This window comes from Grammomys surdaster, unplaced genomic scaffold (genome assembly GCF_004785775.1).
Source record: "Grammomys surdaster isolate TR1022 unplaced genomic scaffold, NIH_TR_1.0 126051, whole genome shotgun sequence".
In the NCBI taxonomy this organism is placed as follows: Eukaryota; Metazoa; Chordata; class Mammalia; order Rodentia; family Muridae; genus Grammomys; species Grammomys surdaster.
Genome location: NW_021620862.1, coordinates 1,562,857 through 1,578,411, shown reverse-complemented (window position 1 = coordinate 1,578,411; position 15,555 = coordinate 1,562,857). Strand labels below are relative to the sequence as shown.

Sequence of the window (15,555 nt, the reverse complement as noted above, 5' to 3'; positions counted from 1 at the left end):
GGAGAATACAGAACTAACAAAATAAAATATCATGCTTGCATACACATAACATTATTGCCAGACATTTATGGGGTCACTTAATCTTTATGTATGACATAACGGTTATGTTGCTGGGCAGCTCTATTACTAGTTATTTTCATATGGATGTGGCAGATGCCTATGGCATGGTGAGGCTGCCCTGCTCAGCCATGTTCCTCAGGGAGGAGCAGTGTGCTTCCCTACACATTGTGTGTGGATGCACTCCTACACCTTGACTCAGCATTCATGATTCCACTCCTGCTGGGTTATCTTCTGTTCCCATTTTTAAATATCTGACTTTCACATCAGGTGCCCACTCATTCCATCGAACGCCTCATGAGGAAGCATTTATTTATCAAATGTACCCTGGAATAAATATATTCTGCACAGTACACATAGTTGGCCACACTATCTAATCTAGAGCAAGCAGAACTTTGTGGGTGTTCTGAATAAGATGAGGTGGAAAATTGGGGGAGTCTGCAAGTCTCTAGTTCCTACATGTGACCTACAGAGGAAGAAATAGGAAACACCGTCATATCTAAGCCTAAAAGTCCCCCAAGTCTGATGTGACTTCATAGACCCTAGCTATAGAAATATATCCAGTACAGAACTCTAGGCATTCTGTACCAAAGCTGGATGGGCACTTTGTGTGGTATCCAAAGACACTACAAGAAAAATATTGTAGGGGTTGAGAGCGTAGCTCAGAGGTAGAGTGTACACACACATACATGTACACACACACACACACAAACACACACACACATTATACCATGGCAGCAGCAAGAGACCCCAAGCCTAATGTCTGCCTTTTGGCTAATAGCTTGGCAAAGGCGTCAGGACAGAATGAGTCAGTGTTACACACCTATTTCCCACCAAAAATTTAAATGAGGTGGCACACATTAAAGTATTCTCAGTCCTAAGGACAGTGTGGCATGGCTTTCCATAATGTATTAACTCATTGTAAATAGTTAGACATGTTAAAACTGAAAATGTAGTTGGTATTCTGTGAGCCAGTGTACTGGTTGATGTGTTTAATGATGAAAATCTTTGGTTTGTATTTTTAGAACTAGTTTTTAAAGTTGTGTTTCATTAGGCTATTTTCATACACGTGTGTCATATGTGACAGGCTTTTGCACATTGTTGCAGCAAACATGCAAATAGAATGTTAGTTACTGGTTTGTTTTTCACATCTATATCAACTTTAGTGGCCATGAAAGAAGACTTTTGATATTCACCCAGGCATGGCCATCTCTCTGGAATGTCTACCTGTCAGCTGATTCATACTCTCCCTTAATCCTCTAAACTTAGACATTTCTGCACAAATTCTCAAGACACCAAAGTGGAGATGTCACATTCCAAACACTAGTCTTACCGTTATATGCTCCTGTGGCAAAAAGATATCCACTTTCATCAATGGTTGCACAGGTTAGTTCAATATTGAAGCCATGAGGGTCTAGAATTTGGTATATCTGGAGACCAGTCTCAAGTTCCCATACCTATAGAAGAGGAAAATATCAGCAAAAAACAGATATTCCATATATCCATCCTTCGTTTCTGAGCAAAGGTTTTTCCATTTTCAAAAATTTCAAAGTAGTACTCTGCACATCTCTCATCTTTCCCAGTATCCTGCGTGAGTGTTGGCTTGCTCAAAGATGAGCTATGAGAGCTGACTGGTATTATCAGTGACTGTGATATCCATATCTGCTGCATATCAGGTAGCTAAGGCAGTCCCCGATTATGGGAGAGTAGTCATGTGGAGGCTTTAGACAACTGAGGGGTGTGCTTTTGAAGGAGGTCTGCCCATCTTCCCCTCCTCTTTCTCTCGTTCACTTCTTGACTATCCCTCTGTCTTTCCCCTTCCTCTCTTTTACTTCCTGACTACCAGGAGCTAAGGAGCTTTTCCATTCTCATATCCCATCACAATGCGTTGCTCCAGCAAGTGTCCAAAGTTTCACCCCTCTCCATTTAATATAGTAGAGAAACTTCCTTAGATGCTTCTATCTTCTGTTGGGAAAAAATAAGTCAGACCATGGATAAAAAGCACATTATTACATGAGTAGGGTTGAGTTTGCTTTAGTCTATTTTATCTGTAGCAGAAGCAGCAAAAATAAATAAATAAGTAAATAAATCCTATGATAATTAACTGAGTTCCAGGGATTCAGGCTTGAGAAAATCTCCAGAAGCTGACCAAAGAAGGTTAAAATATGAGAAGGAATTTGATGAGTTCTTGGAGGGTGGCTGGCTTCAGATCCATAGGCCTCCTCTTAGTGCATTCATGAAATAACAGAATGGAAACCATATATATATATATATATATATATATATATATATATATATATATACACCTCCAGGTATCACTGCTAAGCAGTTTCAGTGGTTGTAATAACAGACATAGTTAGCATGGTCAAGTAATATGTCACTCAACACAACAGTAGACAGGGCTAGAGGTACAGAGCCCAAAGCATGAGTGCACACAGTAGACACAGCCAGGCTCATACACCACCTTCATGAGAACAATAATTGCTGAGGCAGTCACTTATCTCTAAGTCTCACTTTCTCATCCTTAGCATTGAAGACTGTCTATCTGCCCAGACCTTTCATGAGATTTTAAATGATGTCATAGACTCAATGGTCTTGGCACATACCTTGCACATGTAAGAGTTATAGTGCATGCCTATCACATCCTTCCCTTTCTCCTTAGCACACACCCTCCAGTGAAATTAAAATACAAGCTAGTTCTTTCTCCTTACTATATTTCGTTTGAAATTTCTGTTTGGCTCAGAGGGTGGAGATGCCTGCCACGAAGCCAGTTGACCTGATTTCTATCCATGAAACCAACATGGTAGAAGGTGAGACTCAGCCCCTGCAAGTTGTAGACACACACCCCTTTCCACACAAAATAAATATATTGTAATATTTTTAAAATTTCTATTGTGTCATCTGGCAGTATTTAATCAACCATGTGGCCTGAACTGGCTTAAAACAGTTCATTGTGTACTCATGAAAGCTTAAAGAGCCCTTCAATATATTGTCTCAGTCTACTGACCGCTACAGATAAAACTTGCTGTTTTACCTATAAGATAACAATTCAGCCAGGTGGTGCTGGTGCACTCAGGAGGCAGAGGCAGGTGCCTCTTTGAGCTTGAGGCCAGACTGGTCTACCAACTAAGTTCCAGGACATTAAGGCCTACACAGAGAAATCCTGTCTTGACCACCCCCCCCACACACACACACAACACAAAGCTAACATTTCACCTACTTAGCCTTTTTCTGCCTAGGTAGCCATCACAACTCACCTTGATTATGGACTCTGAGCAGATAGTGAGCACTTGGTGGAAGTACTTGTTGTAAAGTGTAACATTGACTTCTCGTTCGTGAGTGTGAGGAACCTGCTTTGTGTCCTGTATCATCCTGGTCAAAGGATACATGTCTATTACACCAGATCCTGAAGAGGAAGAATGAAAGAGCTGTCACAAAGATGGATGTGTCTGATGGCACATCCCTGTAATCCTACACTCTGTAGACTTAAACAGGAGGACCATGGGTCCCAGGCCAACTGACATTACATCTTAAAAATGAAGTACAAAATGAAATTTTTTTTACAAAAGCATTGCATCCCTAATTGTCAGTATCAGAAGTCTGGACTTTCACAGAGAATTTGACCCAACCATCTGGTTAATGAGATTAGAGTATAAAAGACCACTGCCTTCCAAAGTGGTTGCACCATCTTGCAGTCCCACCAACAATGGAGGAGTGTTCCTCTTTCTCCACACCCTCGCCAGCATCTACTATCACCTGAGTTTTTAATCTTAGCCATTCTGACTGGTGTGAGATGGAATCTCAGGGTTGTTTTGATTTGCATTTCCCTGACGACTAAGGATGCTGAACATTTCTTTAGATGCTTCTCGGCCATTCGAGTTTCTTCCGTTGAAAATTCTTTGTTAAGCTCTATACCCCATTTTTTAATAGGGTAATTTGGTTGTCTGGAGTCTAATTTCTTGAGTTCTTTGTATATATTGGATATTAGCCCTCTATCAGATGAAGGATTGGTAAAGATCTTTTCCCAATTTGTTGGTTGTCGTTTTGTCCTATTGACAGTGTCCTTTGCCTTACAGAAACTTTGCAATTTTATGAAGTCCCATTTGTCAATTCTCGATCTTAGAGCATATGCCATTGGAGTTCTGTTCAGGAACTTTTCCCCTGTGCCCAAGTATTCGAGGCTTTTCCCCACCTTCTCTTCTATTAGTTTCAGTGTATCTGGTTTTATGTGGAGGTCCTTTATCCACATAGACTTGAGCTTTGTACAAGGAGATAAGAATGGATCAATTTTCATTCTTCTACATGTTGTCTTCCAGTTGAACCAGCACCATTTGTTGAAAATGCTGTCCTTTTTCCACTGGACAGTTTTAGCTCCTTTGTCAAAGATCAAGTGACCATAGGAGTGTGGGTTCATTTCTGGGTCTTCAATTCTATTCCATTGATCTTCCTGCCTGTCTCTGTACCAGACAGGAAGTGCATGCTGATAAGAGCCTGATATGGATATCTCCTCAGAGGCCTTCAAGAGTCAGACATATTCAGAGGCAGATGCTCACAACTAGCCATTGAACTGATCATGGGGTTCTCAATAGAGGAGTTAGAGTGAAGACTGAAGGAGCTGAAAGGGTTTGTGGCACCATGAGGAGAGCAACAATACCAACCAACCACAGCTCCCAGGGTCTAAACCACCAGCCTGGGAGCACTTAGGGGGGGATCCAGGGCTTCAGCTGAATATGTAAAAGTGGAGGGCCCTGCTGGGCATAGGTGGAAGAAGAGAACCTTGACCTCATGAAGGCTGGATGCCCCAGGGGGTGGGAATTTTGAGGGTGGGGAGGTGGGAGTGGGGGGGTGTAGATAGAGTTTACATCCACAGAGAAGAAGGAGGAGGGGCGAGGGGATTGGGGGTTCCGAGGGGGTGGTGGGGGATGGGGTAAGGGGACAATATAGGAAATGTAAATAAATCATCCAATAAAAAAAAAAAAGAAAAAAGAAAAAAAAAAGACCACTGCCTTAGCATTTAATGAGGTGGGAATATAGTTGCCTACTCTAAAACATCTCTGACAAACACAGCAAATGTGATTCAGCCAGGGGAAAGCACTCACTGGAGACTTCATTATCTTTCAAACACAGGTCATTTTGACCTCTGGTTTCCTAATTTCATCGTCTGCTTTCTGCTTTCTTACTGTGCCTCTCCAGGGTGTGCACATCGGTGATGCAGTCCTCCAGCCTTCCACTGAATTGTGGCTTTTTCTGCTTGTGGAAATGGAGTCAGAGAGCTCTTTAAGCCAGCAAATGATAACACATGCTGTGAGCATGGTCTGATTAAATATAATGAATGAGAATGATTGCAGGCCAGTGATTGCAACATCAATAGTAAAATTAATTTCCAAATCACCATAATGATAGATGTATTTAGCATGGCCAGGGTATGGGGAAACAGTATTCAAGCATTTTCCGAAGGGTATGACTTAAGTCTCAAAAATCATCTTCCTGTGTGTTTTAGTTTAGAGTAATGTATGGAAATACAGATAATAATATCAAAGCAAGCATTCTGTAGTTGTTTGTTTTCCATAGTTGTAGTTGTCCTGGCTGCCTTGGAACTCACTCTGTACACCAGGCTGACCTCGAACTTGGAGATCCTCCCTCTGCCTCTTGAGTGTTGAGATTAAAAGCATGAACTACCACAGCCCTGCACATTCTGTAGTTTAAACAAAAGCAAAATTCCTAAGAGTAGAAAGTTGCCACTGTGGGTGCTGTAGTGACTTTCTCAAATCATCCCAAAGAAACTCTCAAGGTCTTAGCAGAAGTAACTGTTTTCTTAAGGTGTTTAGATTTTATTTTATGATATAGTCTATTCATATGTAAATGACTGAGATGGTTCTTTAGGTAATGTTACCCACTTCAAATACCACTGTTTAAGTGTCAGGATGGCCGAGTGGTCTAAGGTGCCAGACTCAAGGTGACAAATACCATTGTTTGGAAACATGATAGACAGCTAGCTCTCAGGCTCTCAGAGGGACACTAGGAGCTTCTCCATGAGTCCTTTAACATGACACCAACAGTTAACATAACTAGACTGGGATGTGGTTGGAGAACTGATACTTTTCTACTTTTTTGGCTAGTTGTACTATAATAATAACAGAAATATGTAGGAAGAAAGGACAAATGCAAATTTGAGAGTCAGAAGATCTGAGATTGAATCTCAGATCTGTTTTGACATTCTACCAGTCAGTTGAACAGTTTGAGGTTTGGTTTTGCCATTTATAAAACTCCAGTTAACAGTTCCTGCCTCAAAGGTTGACTATGCAGATGAAGGAAAAGAGTAAGAAAGCATCAAATGACTGTCATCATCGTCATCGTCATCGTCATTATTAGTAGCAGCAGCAGTAGCATACTCATGACAACACTGACAGCAACAATGTGTTCTACCAATCACTGAGCGAGCACAGTGCTGTTGTACCCATGGCTCAGAAAGCTACTCTACATGATGTCACTTGAATCTATGCACAAATTAATACACTTGATGTAAACCTGTTGTCAAGCTGATGGCTGTCCTTTTAATGATCAAGTAATACTCAGAGCTCGGTGTTTTTCCAAATAAGAGTGCCACCAAAGGTACACAAAAGTGGAAAGCATTTGTGGCTTCTCTATTCTCCATTTTCTTCTCTGTCTTGGGTTTCGAACCGTTCATTACAGCAAGTGCTTTATGAAAATACCGAGTTCGTTCTATAAGATGATGACCTAGGAGTACATGACCCAGGTGAAGCAGAAAGCGGTGAAGAAGCTGTAAGTGTCCAAATTCAGAGATGACATTTGAGTATAGCCATGAGTCTGTACATTTTAGATGAGGTCAAATTTAGGAGAGGCATTCGCAACCGGAACTAAGTTCTGTTTTACAGGCTGGGAAATTATCTACTGAGCATGAAGTGATGGTTCATATCTAACCCAGGAAAAATTAACAACATAAAATTAAAAATAATTACATTTCCTCAACAGAGAAAGTGGCAATCATTTCCCTGCCTTAGTTAATCCCCCAGTAACTCAGAGCAGGTGGTCAGCGGCTGTATGGTTGGGGAAAGTAATTTTGGCTTAGTATCCAGAGGGTAGAGCTACTATTTATAAGCAGTCTTCCTTCTAAATGGTGAAGGCTGTGCATGGGAACAAAATGGCTAACAAGGTACTTTGTTTTTTAAGTGTATCTGTTAAAAAAAAACACACTAAACCCAAACAAAACAAAGCATAAAACAATTTGGCAATCAATGTTCTGTATTCAGGACTCATCTTCCTACAGAGTGACCAATTCCTTACCAGAACTGTCTTGATTCAGAAAACAAGATCATGCTGGTTCATGTGTGGACCACCACTCTATGAAAGTACCAATTTACTGCACCCAAGAGTCAAAGCAGAGCACTAGACATAGTGACAGCTCCTTCACCGCTTTCTGCTTCACCTGGGCCATGGACTCCTAGGTCATCTCCTTATAGAACTGACTCAGTATTTTCATAAAGCTGAGGTTCGTCAGCTCACATAGGACAATAAGAAATTGAAATAAATATTTATATTGTCACTAAGCATGGTTAGTCATTTCTTTTTCTTTGTGTGTGTTTTCATAGTAAAAGCTCAAGAGCTATCATTTTAAAAAATGTAAAAGACATGAAATGAATTTGTCAGGTTTAGGTACACATACCTGTAATGAGCATGCCATGGTTAGCATCATATACCATAGAGTAAATCTGCATGTCTCCTGGCCCACCTTGGCTATCGTGGAAGACTTGTAGTACTGACAGAGTCTGTATATCCCAGACCCGGAAGACCTGGGGACGCAGATGAGTTTTTATACATTGTTAGGCTCACCATTAAGTCTTTAAAATGAATTACATTCTTAAAACCTTACAGTGAGTAGTGATATACCTTGTGAGCACACAGACACTCTGATTCAGCTTGGTTCTTGGTTCCCATATTATCATGAAATAACTGACTACAAACCATTGCTTAAACATATGTCTCTAGTCACTGGATTTTCCCTCACTACTCCCAATAGCCAGAAAACAAAACTAATTTAGATGTTTATTAAGAGATGAACGGGACTTCCGGTCTGGGCCTGAGCACAGAGCAGATCCTGGGTGGCAGCTCTGCACTCCAGGCAGTATCTCAGGTAAAAATGAATCACCCATGATGTCTGCTGTTAGAAGTTCTAATCCTGATGCTGGCCTCCGGACTTAAACTACTCAGACCTTCGATGGGCCATTGACAAGAACATCAAACAGCTAGAGGTTGACATCACTAATCTGAAGAAATCCCTCGTTTCGCTGTCTGAAGTGATCTCCAGAAATTGCAAAGGACTTTTTTGGACTTGATTTACTCTATTACAATAGAAAAGGCAGTGTGCAGCTCTTAACTGTGTACAACCCTTAAAAAAGAATGTTGCCTTTACATAGACAAGACAGGGATGGTTAAAGAGAGCATGAAAAAGGTCAGAGAAGGCTCTGAGAAAAGACAGAGAAAGAGAAAGATGAGTTCTGGTACAAGAATTGGTTTTCAACCTCTCCATGGTTGTCAAACCTACTTCCTCCCATCTCGGGACCATTGGGTTATTTTTGCTTATTTCTTCTGGTCCCTGGGCCTTAAATAGGCTGACTAACTTTGTGAAACAACAGATAGATAATTTGGAACCAAAACCTATTCAGATACATTATCATAAGTTAGCTATGGAGGATCACAAGACTCAAAATGAGGTTGTTACTCTATCCAGGGTGTTCCCAAAACCCATCTCCATCCAACCTAAAAGAGGGGACTTCTGCCCCTAGACCAAGCAGAGAGGGGCCACCCAGAAACCCCTCTGACTGGCGATCTGAATTCTTGCTTAGGCTGAGAGGCTAAGCACTGCAAGGGAATATAAATAAAAGTTAAAAATATCTCTCTGGGTTCCCTGAGGGACAAGCCTGACTGCATAGGGGTTGATGTCAAAAGTATCCCCTCTCCAGGAAAAAGACATCGGGATGGGTATGGCCCTCATGCCTCACTGGACAACGACAGGGGGACCGGAGCCATTACAAGGTCCCCTTCAAGTACTGGAAGTCAGGCCTCTATCCCCGCCTTCAAAAGATTAGAATTGCCACAGCCCTTCTATACTTAGAGAAGGGAGGAGATGTCAGGGGCAGCCCTGCTTACACACTGAAGGCCTAAAATCAGCCATAGGCCTAAAATCAGCAATAGGCCTGTCATACATGCATGCCAACACAAAGTCTTTGGTCTCTGTGGAAAAACATTGAAACAAATGGCTATAAGCTATTGTAAACAGGCAGCTTTTGTGGAAATTCACCAGCCTGAGTAGTCATAGACCTTGTAAATAGGTAGCCTTGGCAGATAGTACCAACTTAGATAAGGACAAGTGAGTCATAGGCAGGGTCATAGTAACCTGTCCCCTGAACCTTCACCCAGCCGATACCCTGTTCTGAAAGATATCTGTATTCCCCCTGAACACCCATGCTCCAGTGTCATTCCCTTCCCCACGTCCTGCCTTTTTGTGTTTATAACCCCTGTGTGAATAAGTAAAAATTACGATTTGATTAAAAACAAAACAAAACAAAAAAACACATACACACAAAAAGAGATGAGCAGATGAACAAAGTATGCTGCACACACAGAATAAAATTTCATACAGCCATCAAGAAAAATAAAGTTATGACAGTCACAAGAAAATAGGTGCCTCTGGAAATCACGTTACGTGAAATAAGGTAGATCAAGAAAGAAAAAAAAAACTACTCTGTATTTTCTCTTGTAATGAACACGACTTTAAATTGAGAGTGTGTGTTTATATTATGCATATAGGTCATAAGACTAGAAAGGCTATCAAGAGGGAGGAAGATGAAATGTTAAGGGAAGTCGGTATTGGGAAAGGAACAGAAGGGGAGGCTGTCTGCAGATACGAATCCCATGTGGGGACAGAAACGGGGAATGAACGACAAAGAAATACAGTGAGAGAGATGCATGAAGATGCTGTTCTTGGAAAGATGCTAATACTTTTGAAAGAAAAGAGCTCTAATACTGATGATGTTATGGCTGCCTGTTGTGTTCTGTCAACAGCTGCAAGCAGAGGCTGGCAGTGTTCTAGGGAAAGTGCTGGTGCCAAAGCTTGGGAGAGCCTACCCAGACCTGGTCAGCCCTGGAGCCACATGGGAGAGCCTACCCAGAGCTGGTCAGCCCTGGAGGCACTTAGGAAGAAAGCAAAACCAAACCATTTCAGAAAGACTCTGAATTGGTTTAAGGGACAAGCATAGAAGATTCTCAAATCTTGGGGTGACAGAAAAGAGAATTTACAAGTTGTGATTCAATCTTGCATATGTACAAGTGAACATAAATTATAAAAAAATATTCATGGTCTGGTAGCAGTAAGAGTAAAAATGCTTATTTTTCAAACAAATTTGGAATGCAATAATTAAAAAAGGATTATTTTAGCATTGGAAAAACACTGACTAATGAAACTGATTAAACTTTGAGACTAAAGGGGTGGGGACTAAAATCAGTAGCCATAAAACATCATAAAAAAGCACAAGAGAAAGGCGTTGTCTGCAGTCCTCTGTAAGAAACACCTAATGATTAATGATAAAGGGAATTTGAAAAAATTTCTTTTTTGTGAACTCCAGAGAATGCATGTTCAGGTTCAACAATGGCTTCTGGCTTTTCTTCTGGCAAGCTTCACATCAGTTGCTGTTAGCCAAAGGCATTAATAACTCCTTTTAATCCCCTTGATGAGCGTTTGTTATAGAGTGAGCAGAGTGAAATATCTGAGTGTTAGGAGTTGATCTCATCTTCAGAGAAAAGAGTACAAAATTGTGGTACAAAAAAGGCGCAACATTAACAAGGCACAAACCAGGAGAGGGGCTTCTCAAATACAATGACCAATGGAAGTGCTGTCACAGCAGAGTGCAGACAGATAACAGGAAGATGTGTCACACCAGAAGTACTCTTTAAATGGAAACATGAGCATCATGACACAGTACAAATCTCATCATTGGAGCCCATCTCAGAGCCAGTGTTGTTTAGATTGTGAGCAATCTAGGAACAGATTAGTCTATCATATATCAAGGGAGTCTGGGATTAGACCTGCCTTTCTAAACATTACCCAATGGCCACAAGAGGTTAATTGCTGAATCAAATTGGGTTGACTCAATGGATCACACAATTTTACATCGTGAGGAGCCTGGAAATGTGTGAGGAGATGGACCCTTTGAGAGACATCCTCACAGACAGATGGTACATTTGAGAATTGGGGTGTGTATGACTGAAGTACCAGTGGATTGTGTACAACAGTACTGCAAATGGATGGCAGGTGCCTCTCAAGGTTTTTAAAGGGAATTCAGTGCAAGATTGCTTATTGAGTTGCTACCAAAACAAACAAACAAAACCAAGAACCTCTTAGCAATGTGGAACTACACTTGCTAATTTTATTATCTTGTTCTTACACATTGTCCTTTGTGTGATAACTGGGAAGGAGAACAAAGAGGTGAAAACATCAGCACACACGTTTGCACAAACATCATTTAAATGTAAAACATTCAGGGAATGGGCTTAAAGTCTGGGCTCCTATTTGAGAATCTAACAGTTGATGGCTTCTCAGAGAGGGAGAGAGAGATTTTTAAGGGTGTAGCCCCTGATAGGCTATTACAAAAAGAAAGGAAGAGAGAGAGGGAGAGAGAGAGAGGGAGAGAGAGAGAGGAAGGGAGGGAGGGAGAGAGGGAGGGAGGGAGGAAGGGAGGAAGGGAGGAAGAGAGAGAGAGAGGGAGAGAGAGAGGGAGACACAGAGACACACAGAAAGAGACACAGAGAGAGACAGAGACACAGAGAGAGACAGAGTCAGAGACACATAGAGAGAGGAGAGAAGACAAAGCTGGGAGGGAGGAGGTAAAGTTAGATCTCAGAGGATATAGGGGAAGTATGATCATATGCATATGATTAAAATACATTGTATATGTAATACATCATAATACTTCTGGTTTCATATGTAGAGCTGAGTGAGGCTGCTTTATTTACCCCATTTGGTTCCTGTCAAGCTGCTTCTTCATGATATCTACAAGCACCACCTAAACACGCCTATGAGCTCAGACCTCTGCCTTCTGTCCCCTTCAATGTCCCACTTATTTGTCAAAGTTTTATTCGTACGCTTGCTTAACTCCCTTTTCCAGTTTCCATTGTTGCTATTGCATTCTGCCCCTTTCTGCTGTCTGGTTTCTGCTTTGTGAAAACGGGGTGATAGTTGGAGAGAGAAGACAAGATGAAAAGTGTGACCTGGGCAAATTAGTGCACAGATCCCATTTTTTCTCACATGTACAACGTGATAATCTTGTGTGTGTGTGTGTGTGTGTATGTGTGTGTGTGTGTATGTGTGTGTGTATGTGTGTGTGTGAGTGTGTGTGTGTGTGGTGATAGGGTTACTAAGCACTCACTCTAATATAAAGCCTCAGCCCTGTAAGATTGTGATCAAAAGAGTTGGCCGTGTACTTTGCACTATGCAAGATATTTGGTATCATTGAATAAATGATTCTTATCAACATTACACAGCAGATTGTTTTGATTTTGATACAGTTATATTTATATTCCAGTTAGCCACAGGTGCTTAGGAATTACTTGGAAGCTGTATGAATATTCACCTATACTTCCTTCTGAAAGTTTGAGGAAGTTCTATGTTTTATCTTTAACTTATAAGGAATGTATCTTGTTGCATATCATCCAGTAGTGATCTGACTATATATGAGTTTTCCCTTATGACTAGTTTTTAATTATGATTTATTCTTAAATTTTAAGTGTTAATCTCATCACATAAGATCACACACACACACACACACACACACACACACGTCCTTGTATTCTCTTTTGTTCCACTGACCTAAGTCTTCTTCAATATTCTACTGTTCTTTTATTCATTGTAGCCTTATTGTACGATTTCATAGCTGATTGTCATCTCATAATTATGTCTTCCATGGAAGATATAATTCCCCTGTAAATCCCATGACCTCACCAGCCACACTGAGCAAGCTAGGTTTACAGGACCAGGCATGAATCCCCTCTTACTCAAACGGGCCTTCAGTCCACTTCCCACTGTTGATTACCTTCAAGATGTAAGTGCCACTATCGAATCACTGGCTCTATCTTGCCAGGTTCATGACTTCTGTGTTCTGAGACCTTTTCAGCTTAGTAGAGTTACTGATTACTTTTCTCTCCTGGTAGCTTGCATGACACCTTCAGATACTATGAGAGTTAGTCATCAAGGAAGAGCCTTGTAGGTCAGTTCCAGCTCAATTCCTCTAGAATATTCTTGTATATCAGTATCTTTATGCTAACTACAAACTTGGCAAATGGCTGCTTAAACACTCCAACATCACTAACATTTAGATTAATTTAATGAATGGCACCTTTTACAGAGTAATATTCCCGTTTAGGAAAATCTTGTTATATTTCTGATGTATGCTTTCAAATAAATATATCCCAGTGGAGCTCCGTTATTTATTTCATTCACTAACACTCATATTCATATTTATTCAAAGTTACTCATACCTATTAATAAGACACTTGTTATACTTTTATGTATGTGGATGATGCGTGTTTGCATGTATCTCTGTATGTGTGTTTACACTGTGTGCATGGCATGGGTGCAGAGGTCAGAAGACATCCTTGTACATTAGTTTCACTTTCTACCATGTTGGTAAACAAGTTCTGGTTCACTATTGTGTAAGTCAGGCTAGCTAACCTGTGTGCTTCCAGAGAGTTTTCTGTCCCTGTCTTCTATCTTACATGAGCTATATATCTGGCTTTTACATGGGTTCTGGGGATTCAAACTTGGTATAATTTAAAACACACACACACACACACACACCACTGAGGAAACTTCCTTTTACACCAAATGGAAACTTGAGACTTAGGGAACCTAGAAGAGGAAGGCAGAAAGATTATCAGAGTCAGAACACCAGTCTCTCCTGCAAGATAGTGTCTTGAAATCCCAACAGTATGGTCACTTACACAAGACCTACCTACACAATGATAACACTAGTTGTCAAGCCAATTTGGATGGAGAAAAATCTCACAGGGCCACACCCTTGGATGAAGAGCTAAAGACAGTCAGTGGCTGCTGAGAGAGCTTCAGGGCTGAGCCCTGGTAAATTATCCTATCCCAAGCAATCAGTCTTAACCACACACACACACGGGAGCAACAGTAAAAGAACTCAGAAGGTTGTACACATACATGTGTAAATACACATAGCAAAATAAATAAATATGAGTTTGAGGGGGAGTGCTGCCCAGTGGGGAGAGGTGTGTGGGTGGAGAGGCGTAGGTGTCATGTAGATGTAGCTCTCTCAGAAAAACATTGTGATTGCTATAAGAACTATTAGAACTAGCTGCTCATTGAACTTACTCTTCCTAAAATTTTTAAATAGATTTGCATTTAATCAAGCAAATATATTTCACAAATGTATTTTACAAATATTAAAGATTCTCATTTCTCACATTTATAACATTTTTTTCTTTCTGTATTACTTTAAACAGGACATTTATGTCAGTTTCATAACAAAGAAAAACAGAAGTCCTTGCTTTTTTATGTCCTTAATGATGACAAACTTATCTAGAAATGGAGCCACGGGTGGTTTACTACAGAAGAAAATACTATCTTTTCTTCACAATATGAAGGTTATACCTGTCTCTAAACATGGCCTCTCTTACACTGTGGTCAACAGAAACAGTGCAATGGCTGTTATTCCTTAGGGGTGACATCGTTTGTCTCAGTAGCCATCAGTTATTCCAGAGAAAAATTATGTATGTATGCATGTGTCCATGTATGTATGTGTGTGTATGCATGTGTGTATGTGTGTGTATGTATGCACATGTGTACATGTGTATGCATCTCTACGTTCACATATGCACATATGTTTGTATGCATGCTTATGCGAGGCCTCCATGTAGTTGACTGTAAAGAACAAAGAGGTTCATTTTGGTTCCGTTTTTTTCTTGTTACCTTCGCAGAGGAAAGGCTGATGACGTGTTGTTCCTTCTCATTGCTTACGATCTCTGTGATGCTGAACATGTGCCCCACCAGCTTCCCAACTGGCTTCGTGCTGATATTGGGGTGCCACAACCGGAGAACTTTGTCATCTCCTAAAAGGACGACAGTGACAGAGGCCTTGTAATCTCAACAGTTAAAAGGTGTCCTCGCTTTATTTCTATGGCTGTAATGAAACACCTTGACCAAAGCAATTTAGGGGAGAATGGGTTCATTTTAATGGACAATTTCAGGTTTGAATCCATCAGAGCAGGGGAGTAAGGGCAGAAGGAATTTAAAACAGCTGGTCTCGACACACCCGCAGTCAAGAGCAGAGTGAAATGAATGAATATTTATTACTCAGCTAGCTTTTCCTGCTCTTCCACCATGGGAAATGCTGTGGTCCACTTTCAGGCTGGGCTTTCCCACATCAATCACTGCAACCAAGAGAATCCTCACAGATGTGCTCA

The 15,555-nt window shown here is 40.8% G+C and overlaps 1 protein-coding gene across 1 annotated transcript in view; it reads right to left on the bottom strand.

Moving 5' to 3' along the window:
* Wdr64 (WD repeat domain 64) overlaps positions 1-15,555 on the bottom strand; it is a 118,370-nt gene that overhangs the window by 42,682 nt on the left and 60,133 nt on the right. The window contains exons 10-13 of the mRNA XM_028755285.1: positions 15,062-15,201; positions 7,742-7,868; positions 3,315-3,463; positions 1,391-1,514 (exon numbers count right to left, since the gene is read on the bottom strand). Of these exons, the coding sequence (XP_028611118.1) occupies positions 1,391-1,514; positions 3,315-3,463; positions 7,742-7,868; positions 15,062-15,201 (540 nt within the window). The remainder of the gene's footprint in view (positions 1-1,390; positions 1,515-3,314; positions 3,464-7,741; positions 7,869-15,061; positions 15,202-15,555) is intronic.